We start from the raw sequence: 12,478 nt of genomic DNA on the forward strand, positions 1-12,478 counted from the left end.
ATTGTGTCAACGTCAAACGGATCCGTCCCCATTGACTTGCATTGTAATTCAGGACGGATCCGTTTGGCTCCGCACGGCCTGGCGGACACCAAAACGACTTTTTTTTCATGTCTGTGGATCCTCCAAAAATCAAGGAAGACCCACGGACGAAAAAACGGTCACGGATCACGGACCTACGGACCCCGTTTTTGCGTACCGTAAAAAAAAACGGTCGTGTGCATGAGGCCTTAAAAGAACATTTTTCAGCGACAAGAAGTCTTGTGACACATGTTGCCACTTAGCCTTAGGCCTTTTCACACGACTGTATGGCTTTTTCTGTGTTTTGCGGACCGTTTTAAACAGATCCGTTGTTCCGTTTTTTTGTTTCCGTTCCGTTTTTCCGTATGGCCTATACAGTATACAGTAATTACATAGAAAAAATTGGGCTGGGCATAACATTTTCAATAGATGGTTCCGCAAAAACGGAAGGGATACGGAAGACATACGGATGCATTTCCATATGTGTTCCGTTTTTTTGCGGACCCGTTGACTTGAATGGAGCCACGGAACGTGATTTGCGGGCAATAATAGGACATGTTCTATCTTTCAACGGAACGGAAAAATGGAAATACGGAAATGGAATGCATACGGAGTACATTCCGTTTTTTTTGGCGGAACCATTGGAATGAATGGTTCCGTAAACGGACCGCAAAAGACGTCCCGTAAACAGGAAAAAAAAAAACGGTCGTGTGAAAGAGGTCTTAGATTGATAGACCTTTCATAGCAATACATCTCACCAGTGATAACAATGGGAGATCTGACGACAGCAGCTTGTTGACAGTTTCCACATAACATCGATTTTCCTTCTAAACTGATAGGAATAAGAATAAATAATAAAAAGTAATCAAGATACCGATCATGTCACATCTACTGTGTTAATGGTGGGTGAAGCTTCAAGGGGTGTCTGAAGTTGAATGACCATATTCCAGGCGTGACGTCGGCGGAAGCAGAATTTTCAGAAGATAAGCGTTACGTGACCGCACAATGTGAATTGTGTGTAATTAATGGAGTTGGCTTATCCCACACATCGATGGCATATCGCAAGGACATCAGATAGGTGCAAGTCCCACTTCTAGGAACTGCTCCTGTCTGCAGAACCGGGCCCCTGAAATGAATGGAGAGGACACTGCGCATGCGCAGCCACCCTCCTTTCACCACTATAGAAGCTCCACATATTGCCGAGCTCTGGCTTGGCTATTTCCAGCAGTCCCATAGCAGTGAACGGAGCAGCGCACTCTACATCTACACTCGACCACTGTGGGTCTATTTTCAGGACTCCCATGGCGTTGAATGGAGTGTGGCCGCGCATGTGCAGTGTGCTGCCTGTTCACTTTGGGGGGCCCTGTTCTGGAGATAGGTGCGGGTCCAACCTCTGGGACTAACTCCTATCTGACATTGCTGTGTGAGGCGAGTCAAACCCGTTTAACCTTGTGGACCCGCTTGGTCCTGGAAAACTCCTTTCACTTTAGGATTGAGGGTTCAATATGGCATCAGATTGGTAAATAAAATATTGCAAAATGGGGAGTTCTAGCTGCTAATTACAGCAACCGTGTTCATATTGCGGTCCGCAAACTACGAATCCACAAAATCCACGTTTTTCTCACTCTCCTCACTACAAATGACTATTCTTGTCTGCAATGCAGACAGGGATAGGACACATTCTATAATTTGTGGAACAGACACACAGATGCGGGCAGCACACAGATGACATCCATGTGCTGTTTTTTTTTTTTTTTTGCTGACCCATAGAAACGAATAGATCCATGTGCAACAGACACTGGTACAAAATACGGTCCTGTGCATGAGGCCTTAAAAGTAGAAATGAAGTGAACTCGCCGGTAAAGTCTGTTACATACATTTAAATGCGCTGTTACATTATGGCTCAAAGGTAACAGTTCCTTAAAAGGAGTTAAAAATGTAAATAAAGATTTAAAACAAACAAAAATATACAATAAAGAGGAAAAACATCAAATAAAAGTAACATTAAAATAAACTATAACGAATAAAGCCTCTTGCCCACGAATGTAAGGGCTCCGTGCCCGTGCTGTGGACTGCAAATTGCGGTCAGCAATGCACGGGCACTGACCGTGGGGCAGCCGCATGCGGATCACAGACCCGTTCGCTTGAACTTGTTCTATCTTTTTGTGGAACGGAACACCACAGAAGAACTCCATAGTGCTTCCGTTCTGCACCGCACCTCTGGATTTGTGGACCCATTCAAGTGAATGGGTCCGCATCCGTGATGCAGAATGCACATGGCTGGTGACCCGTGTATTGCGGAACCACCGTATTGAGAAGGCAGTGGTGCTCACAATAGCGCAGCGGCCTTCTTTCAGCTTTTCAATAGGCCAGTGATGACACGTTTATCGGTCACGAGACCTCGGAAAGCAGCTCTGCTTCATAGAAGTGAATGGCGCTAAACACGATACCATTCACGGCCGCTATCAAATGTACAGCGCTGTGCTTGGTAAGCTGCAAAAAGGCCGTGCTGCTCACAGGAACGCCGGTGCCTTCTCAAACAGCTGATCGGCGGAGGTCCCGGGTGTCAGACCCCCAGAGATCAGATCCTGATGACCTATCCTCCTGAGGATAGATTATCAGTTATAAAGTCTTGAAAACCCCTTTTAAAAGGGTTATCCGAAACTAAAAAATGCCCCCCCCCCCCTTCCCGATATGCCGGGCCCCGCACACTGAATTTACTTACCTGGCTCCCCGCTCCCTGCGCCGCTCCTGGTCCCCGCACCGCTGCTTCTCCCCGTGTGCGGATGAAAACATCTGGTGGCGGAGAAAGCAGCCAATGGCAGGAGGGACAAGAACGAGCCTCCCTAGCATCATGGGTGACACTAGGGAGGCCCATCTACGTCCCTGCCTGCCATTGCCTGCTCCCCCCGACACCAGATGTTTTCATCCGCACACGGGGAGAAGCAGCGGTGCGGGGACCAGGAGCGGCGCAGGGAGTGGAGAGCCAGGTAAGTAGATTCAGTGTGAGAGGCCCGGCATATGGGGGGGGATTTCGGATAAGCCCTTTAAGTACTGTACCAGGAAATAGTACATAATGCTCCTCAGTCTCATAAAACTAAAGAAGGTTTGGCTATGAGGGGCAAAAACAAGGAACTCCAGATCCTTGAAGTCAAATCTCTTTCTAAGGCCTCATGCACACGACCGTTTTTCGGGTCCGCATCCGAGCTGCAGTTTTTGCGGCTCGGATGCGGACCCATTCACTTCAATGGGGCCGCAAAAGATGCGTTCCGTAGCCCCGCAAAAAAAAAAAAATAGCATGTCCTATTCTTGTCCGTTTTGCGGACAAGAATAGGCATTTCTACAATGGGCCGCCCGTTTCGTTACGCAAATTGCGGAAGGCACACTGGCAGCTTCCGTTTTTGGCGGATCTGCGGTTTGCGGACCGCAAAAAATGGAACGGTCGTGTGCATGTAGCCTTATATTATCAGGATAATTTTATGTCCAATATTCTTTGCTTATTACTTTCATAACCTGTTTATATGGATTGGGGGTTCAGATTTTCTAATACGTAGCTCCAAATCCCCTGCATAAACACAGAATGACATGATAACTCCCTGTCGCCACCACTAGAGGGAGCTAATAATTCAGTATACAGTAAGCTCCTGGGCTCCCCTTAGTGGTGGCTGCAGACAGCGGAATTCTGTCATGTCTGCGTCTTTGCAGGGGGTTTGGAGCTCTGTATCAGAAGAGCAGCTCTGACCGTTATGTAGATAGATGAATTCTATAGCGCTATGACTTGTATCTGCTGATAACTGGTGCAGCAGGACAAATGGCCGCTGTGGAGCTGTGGGCTGCTTGTTGTGCTCTCCCTTCTGTTGATTGTGTTTTAGCTGTGAATCCATAAAGGCAGTAAAGACGGGGTTAACCTGTGACTGAATAAACAGACCTGGGTGCAGGGGGCGCTGGGCCTCTGTTGTAGGATGAGCCGCGGCATGCATTAAACTTTACAAGTGGAGAGCTAACCATTAACGAGGTGTTGCTGAGGAAAGCAGGGCCGGGTGTCCAGCCGCAGGGAAATATCGTGGAGTTTATAAATCTGTTGTTCAACACATCTGGAATGCAGCAGAGATCTCACAATAGGCTGATGCCCCTCAACACTACAACTGGGGGGCAGAAGGTGATAATGTGTGTTTGGAACGTCGTTAACGGGACATCTGTGGATGACACTGTTATGGGGGATCTGTGGATGACACTGTTATGGGGGATCTGTGGATGACACTGTTATGAGGGATCTGTGGATGACACACTGTTATGGGGGATCTGTGGATAACACACTGTTATGGGGGATCTGTGGATGACACACTGTTATGAGGGATCTGTGGATGACACACTGTTAGGGGGATCTGTGGATGACACACTGTTATGGGGGATCTGTTGATAACACACTGTTATGGGGATCTGTGGATGACACTGTTATGGGGGATCTGTGGATGACACACTGTTGTGGGGGAACTGTGGATGACACACTGTTGTGGGGGAACTGTGGATGACACACTGTTGTGGGGGATCTGTGGGTGACACTGTTGTGGGGGATCTGTGGGTGACACTGTTGTGGGGGATCTGTGGGTGACACTGTTGTGGGGGATCTGTGGGTGACACTGTTGTGGGGGATCTGTGGTTGACACTGTTGTGGGGGTCTGTGGGTGACACTGTTGTGGGGGTCTGTGGAGGACACACTGTTATGGGGAACCTGTGGTTGACACTGTTATGAGGGATCTGCGGATGACACTGTTATGGGGGATCTGTTGCTGGCTGTATTAGCAGACATTGATAAATTGTATCAACCGCTCTGGACCAGTGTTTGGTGCTGTTGTCAGAATACAGAACTTCTGCTGTGACAGATGGACATGGTGGTTGGAATTCTGCTGTGATGTATGGACAGGGTTAGTATCTTCCTTACAGCTATCAGCTCCATGTGGCGTGCAGGGCTCTGCTTTATGTTACTGCTCTTGGCTTTATTACTCTGTCCTCATTTTTCTTCCCTTTATCACTTTCCCTCCTCCATGTTGCTGATGCTCCAACATTTTCCTATAATGAAATGTGCAGCCTTCATTAACGATGGTAATCACTTCACCGTACCTGAGAGTGCAGAATGCTGCCCTCCTTCATATTCACCTTCTGACCGCTTTGGAGGGTAACATGAGACACAAAGTTCTCACTGATAGTGTTCTATCTATCTTAATCAAGGCTGACACCTCTGCTTGGTGCTTGTATAGAACTGAGGGGCAAATTCATTCACAAATGATATTCTCTTTAACATTTATACTAGGAAGTTTCCTTTCCTCCTACCCGAAGATGGGTCACAGCTTTCCCATGCTCGTTGTTGCCCCTGCAGACCTTAGAAGAAGGGAAGTGATGATTTCACAGGTGTAATACGATGCAGACGTCATTTTCTAACAGCAAACCATTAAACTGAATTGTATATGGTTGCTTCAATATTAACAAATAATTATATAACTACTGTAATACTGCTTTTTATGTACAAGAATAAAACTATTCAATAACACTCAACCATTAACAACGAGGACTGGCTAAACAGTGCGGTCTTCATGATAAAAATAAAAGGGAGCTGTGGCCTAATTGCCCACGCAGTTCTCAACTTCAGCCGGCTGCGCCCTGAACTGATCACAAAAGCGCCGCATATCTTACCCTAATACTTTCCCTATGTACAAAAATATAAGTGCTATAATACTGCTCTTATGTACAGGAATATAACTACTATAATACTGCTCCTATGTACAAGAATATAACTACTATAATACTGCTCCTATGTACAAGAATATAACTACTATAATACTGCCTCCTATGTACAAGAATATAACTACTATAATACTGCTCTTATGTACAAGAATATAACTGCTACAATACTGCTCTAATGTACAAGAATATAACTGCTATAATAATGCTCTTATGTACAAGATAATAACTACTATAATACTGTCTCCTATGTACAAGAATATAACTACTATAATACTGCCTCCTATGTACAAGAATATAACTACTATAATACTGCTCCTATGTACAAGAATATAACTGCTATAATACTGCTCCTATGTACAAGAATATAACTACTATAATACTGCCTCCTATGTACAAGAATATAACTACTATAATACTGCTCCTATGTACAAGAATATAACTACTATAATACTGCCTCCTATGTACAAGAATATAACTACTATAATACTGCCTCCTATGTACAAGAATATAACTACTATAATACTGCTCCTATGTACAAGAATATAACTGCTATAATACTGCTCCTATGTACAAGAATATAACTACTATAATACTGCTCCTATGTACAGGAATATAACTACTATAATACTGCTCCTATGTACAAGAATATAACTGCTATAATACTGCTCCTATGTACAAGAATATAACTACTATAATACTGCTCCTATGTACAAGAATATAACTACTATAATACTGCTCCTATGTACAAGAATATAACTACTATAATACTGCTCCTATGTACTAGAATATAACTACTATAATACTGCTCCTCTGTGCAAGAATATAACTACTATAATACTGCCTCCTATGTACAAGGATATAACTATTATAATACTGCTCCTATGTACAAGAATATAACTACTATAATACTGCCTCCTATGTACAAGAATATAACTACTATAATACTGCTCCTATGTACAAGAATATAACTACTATAATAATGCTCCTGTGTACAAGAATATAACTACTATAATACTGCCTCCTATGTACAAGAATATAACTACTATAATACTGACTCCTATGTACAAGAATATAACTACTATAATACTGCTCCTATGTACAAGAATATAACTACTATAATACTGCTCCTATGTACAAGAATATAACTACTATAATACTGCTCCTATGTACAAGAATATAACTACTATAATACTACCCCTATGTACAAGAATATAACTACTATAATACTGCTCCTATGTGCAAGAATATAACTACTATAATACTGCTCCTATGTACAAGAATATAACTACTATAATACTGCCTCCTATGTACAAGAATATAACTACTATAATACTACCCCTATGTACAAGAATATAACTACTATAATACTGCTCCTATGTACAAGAATATAACTACTATAATACTGCTCCTATGTACAAGAATATAACTACTATAATACTGCCTCCTATGTATAAGAATATAACTACTATAATACTGCTCCTATGTACAAGAATATAACTACTATAATACTGCCTCCTATGTACAAGAATATAACTACTATAATACTGCCTCCTATGTACAAGAATATAACTACTATAATAATGCTCCTGTGTACAAGAATAGAACTACTATAATACTGCTCCTATGTACAATTGTATAACTATATCAGTACTAGTATTAGTCTTGGGTGCTAGCTACAGATAAGCGAATCGAATCCCACAAAGTAGTATTCGATCCGAATTTCAGGATTAATTCGCCTAGAAGCCGAATTTCCTCGTGCTTCGTGTCAGCGAATCGATTTAACCTGAAATAGGATAAAAAAACAAAAAAATTCAAACTTATCTCCTCCATTCGCTCGCAACGGGCCGCCAGCCTCCATCTTGCTTGAAGACCTCGTCCGAAATCCCGTGCGGCGCGATATTACATTATCACGCCGGCCGGCGTGATGACGACGTACAGTCATCTCGCGCCGCACAGGATTTCAGCCAAGATCTTCAAGCAAGATGGAGGCTGGCGGCCCGTCGCGAGGAAATGGAGGCTTTTTTTTTTTTTATTGTTAATTTTACACTTAGATGCCGCGATCATGTATGAACGCGGCATCTGAGGGGTACAATGAAGGGGGCGGCGGTATCGCAGCTCCCTGTCATTGCACCCACTACTTACATAAAAATGCGCTTCGTAACGAAGTAATCCGTCACAAAACAATTTTTTTTGTGAAATTCGGCGAATGAGCCGAATCGAACTTTTAAGAAATTCGCTCATCTCTAGTGTTAAAACTTCCTCAGGAATTTTTTTGAGTCTTTACCTGTTGTGAATTTTTGATCTTCCTCCAGGATTTTCACTGCATCTGTGTAGCAGTAAGGAGATTGTCATGGTGCCAGTCCTACAGCTCGTGGCACATTCCTTTCCATTAGACTATTGAGATGTGATGGACGTGCAGTGACCTCTCCGGGTTGATTACATTTTCCATGATTTGCGGTGTGTTCCCCATCTGGCAGGGTTGTACAATGGCTCTGGTAACACTGTGTCCGTTGTTACATCCCGTGTGAATCTTTTACATTGTTGCAATTATCAATACATGTTGTTTATGTTGTGCCAATGTATTCCCACAGCTGGATTATCAGACGGGGAGTTTTTATTTACAGGCAGGTAGGGCAGGTTTTTGACCCCAGTCTAATGTGACTGTGTGCGGTGCCACAAGGCGCCCCTCCCTGCAGATAATATCGTAGAGTGCTTATAAAAATTCATAGCACACTCAGATGTGGTGCCTGGATGCTGAATTTCGTCAGGGAGATGCATTACACACAGATGTGCCCGCTGCAGAGAGCTTCTCCTTCAGTGAGGCTTTCTCCTTCTATCCATTAGGATCTATGCTCTTCTGGATGCAGTGCTGGCACTAAGTTGGCATGGCTGAGCACCAAGCACTTGTTGGTGCATGGGGAGATGGCAGCACTGCAGGTCTGCGGGCGGAGGGAGGCTCAGCTTCGGCTGGGGAACTTGGACTTGAGCGATGAGCCTGGGGGTAGCTGCATCACGGACAGATCTTGGTGTTTCGAGAGGGATCCATCAGCAAAATGAAACGTGGTCGTAGGCTGACACTGCTTTATAGCGCCGTTTACAATCTGCAATAAAGTGGTCGAGTGTTTTGGGTGCAATTTGGAGTGGATTCATGCCCGTATGACCTGCTGCTGTTCCTTGGAATAGTGGTGGCGGAATTGGGACAACCAAGTCCATAATGACCTGTTTGGCACAATGCTTCACGTGGCTCCTCCGATGGGGGACTTTTTTTTTCACTTGTCTCGTCCCTCTTCATTTGTGCCGGAGCAACAAGGTGAGCGGTCATATTTTCCGTCTTGCATGGTACGATGTTTATTCACTGGGTCGTAGATAACAGACGTCACAGAGCTGAGTTCGCTAGATGTGGGAGAGTTGTGCGACTCATTTGGTACAACGTATGGTGACATCACAATGTGCTCTCCTTTTATTTTTTTGCATATGACTGCTGGTTATTAAATTATTCTTAGAGATTTATCATGACGCATTAGCTGTGAGTTAGGTAACCAATTCAGCTCTGCTTCATCTGCAGACACATTTTTTCTTTTTTTATCTTATAAATCTCCAAGCATGACTAAGTACTTCTGGTTATTGGTATTGGGTTATAGGGTATATGTGAACTCCTCATTCCAAACCAAATCCTTTCCTGACATTTAATGCTTGGTTTGTCCCAGGAGGACACCTAGGTTGCGAATTTCGGGTATGCTGGGAGTTGTATTTTCCTTAGAACTAGTGAACAGGTTGGAGACCACTAGTCTAAGAAAATCTACAGTGCTCACCTTCCTCTTCTTATAATTAGGATATAACTGTTTTGCACATATTTTTATTTTATAGACATCAGGGTCATATTTCCTCAGCCAGGGCTTCGGAGGTAGCTCATATATAAGGGGTTCACCCCAATCCCCTACTTCTGTTCCCATCTAATTCCCATGTAAACTCACTGACATACAATGATATAGCAGAGTGTATGAGCAGCTCCACGGGAGAAATTCTGCCTTTTAGAGAACTGCAGCTGCAGGGACCCAAACATAGTTTATCTTTTGCACTAAGAACAATCTGTCCCTGATGATGTCATGGGATCCTCAGGCAGATTTTATTATGGCCGCTTAGTCTGTGTTCATGGCAAGACACTGCAGTAATAAAACGTCAAGGCCGACAAGCCTGAGGTCCATTCATGAAAAATCAGGCCTACATATCTTTATATATTGATTGTACTTTGTTTAATTAAAAAATTGCTTATATTATCCAGGCAATGATTCCAAAGTCTGGTCCAGAAAGCCGTAATAACCCTTTTGTGGCATCAATCACTATGATGTAGTGTTATTTTAATTCATACACTTCTGATCAAATTAAAGCTTGTTGCGCTTTAAAACGAAATTTTCTTCTGCATGATATTGTCATCAATAGTGCAGAAAAGAATGCAAAGTTATATCTTAACTACTATAATACTGCTCCTACGTTCAAGAATATAACTACCATAATACTGCTCCAATGTACAAGAATATAACTACTATAATACTGCTCCAATGTACAAGAATATAACTACTATAATACTGCTCCTATGTACAAGAAAATAACTACTATAATACTGCCTCCTGTGTACAAGAATATAACTGCTATAATACTGCTCCTATGTACAAGAATATAACTGCTATAATACTGCTCCTATCTACAAGAATATAACTACTATAATACTGCGCCTATGTACAAGAATAGAACTACTATAATACTGCTCCTATGTACAAGAATATAACTACTATAATACTGCCTCCTATGTGCAAGAATATAACTACTATAATACTGCTCCTATGTACAAGAATATAACTACTATAATACTGCTCCTATGTACAAGAATATAACTACTATAATACTGCTCCTATGTACAAGAATATATCTACTATAATACTGCCTCCTATGTACAAGAATATAACTACTATAATACTGCTCCTATGTACAAGAATATAACTACTATAATACTGCTCCTATATACAAGAATATAACTACTATAATACTGCTCCTATGTACAAGAATATAACTACTATAATACTGCTCCTATGCACAAGAATATAACTGCTATAATACTGCTGCTATGTACAAGAATATAACTACTATAATACTGCCTCCTATGTACAAGGATAGAACTACTATAATACTGCTCCTATGTACAAGAATATAACTACTATAATACTGCCTCCTATGTACAAGGATAGAACTACTATAATACTGCTCCTATGTACAAGAATATAACTGCTATAATACTGCTGCTATGTACAAGAATATAACTACTATAATACTGCTCCTATGTATGTAGCAGAGGGGTAGCACGATCCACAAGGTCTCCGCTGGTAGACAGGAAAAGCAGGCAATGATCCAAATAGGCCGGTACAGCATACAATCCTTCCCTCCCAAGAACTGTAACGGAACGCCTAGCACCCCGACCGGGTACCTCCGTCGATAGATGCTCCTAGTGCTTCCAGAGGCACTCAACTTGACCCCGTCAGCACTGCAGACCCCACGAACCGCCGAAGCTTGGTGGAGGTCTCGCCGTCTCCTACCCACCCTGGACCTATGACAAGGCTCCAGGCTCCAGTGGGTGAACCTCTCCTAAATCCAGAGACAGGAACCAGGAGCAAGCTCTTACAAGAGCTAAGAGTAATAGCCAGGGGAGTATACACGTATAGCAATCCCCACACACATGAGACGAGGCTCTATGTTGAGTGTAAAACAGGAACACTTTATTGAGGGCTACCCGCCCGTATTTATGCAGCTCCCCATCTGGTGGACACGCCCCTAGTGGACCAGAAGAAAGACTGCGACACAGGACAGATATGCAGCAACTCAAGATAAACAACACATCCCCACAATGCATCATGGTTTCCTCCTCTCTGCCCTGGAGACACCCGAGGAGTAATTCAATTATCTCTCAGGACAAAGGGAAATCGCCAATACACATGTGGGAACAACAGGACAGGAATCACCAGCCAAACACACAATGTCACACCCTCCCAGCAAACACAGACATTAATATATTCCCAGATAGCTCAAGTCTGAGGGCATATCATTAGGTGGATGCCGCTCAGAATACACAAATACAATACAATTAGCTATCTGGGTCCCCTCACATAACAACATACAATTGCATGAATGCTGGCGGTTTTCATGCAGCCAGCATAGGAACGTTACAGCCCACCTGAACCATATTACACAAAACATATATACGCTTGGTTCTTTAAAGTGGCATACACATATGCAATAACATCGTAAATACAGGAATGACAATATACAGTGGCTGGGTTTGCCACAATGCTCCCCCAGAACCAAGCCGGCATACACAGTCTGATCCTAACGGATCGGCTTGGGGATGTCCGGAGGAGTACTCAGAGTGGTTAGGTGGTGCTGTGGTGCGAGCCCGTTGCAGTGTCACAGCCGGATAAGCTTCATGGCTGATGGACTGGGGAACAAAAGCTGAAGTCAGCTCCCCCAGGTCGTTGCCCAAAATAACGTCTGCGGGTAAGTCCTGCATCAGGCCCACCTCCACATTCCCATTCCCCGCTCCCCAATTCAGGTGGACTTTGGCCGTGGGGATCTTGTAGATCGCTCCCCCTGCTACACGCACTGCTACACCCTCCCCCGTGAGGTTGCCTTTGGGTACTAGGTGGTTGCGGACCAGCGTTATAGTAGCCCC

General features: G+C 43.4%; 1 protein-coding gene across 11 annotated transcripts in view; it reads left to right on the forward strand.

Moving 5' to 3' along the window:
• The window catches only part of TNS1 (tensin 1), a 423,340-nt gene that overhangs the window by 62,747 nt on the left and 348,115 nt on the right, over positions 1 to 12,478 (forward strand). Inside the window, exon 1 of one of the 11 annotated variants that reach the window (XM_040439498.1) lies at positions 4,099 to 4,177. The exons of the other annotated variants lie outside the window; for them this stretch is intronic. Coding sequence (XP_040295432.1) covers positions 4,118 to 4,177 — 60 coding nt within the window. The 5' untranslated portion in view covers positions 4,099 to 4,117. Of the gene's footprint in view, positions 1 to 4,098; positions 4,178 to 12,478 lie in introns of those variants that run through there. 11 annotated transcript variants of the gene reach the window in all.

Source organism: Bufo bufo, chromosome 7, assembly GCF_905171765.1.
Source record: "Bufo bufo chromosome 7, aBufBuf1.1, whole genome shotgun sequence".
In the NCBI taxonomy this organism is placed as follows: domain Eukaryota; kingdom Metazoa; phylum Chordata; class Amphibia; order Anura; family Bufonidae; genus Bufo; species Bufo bufo.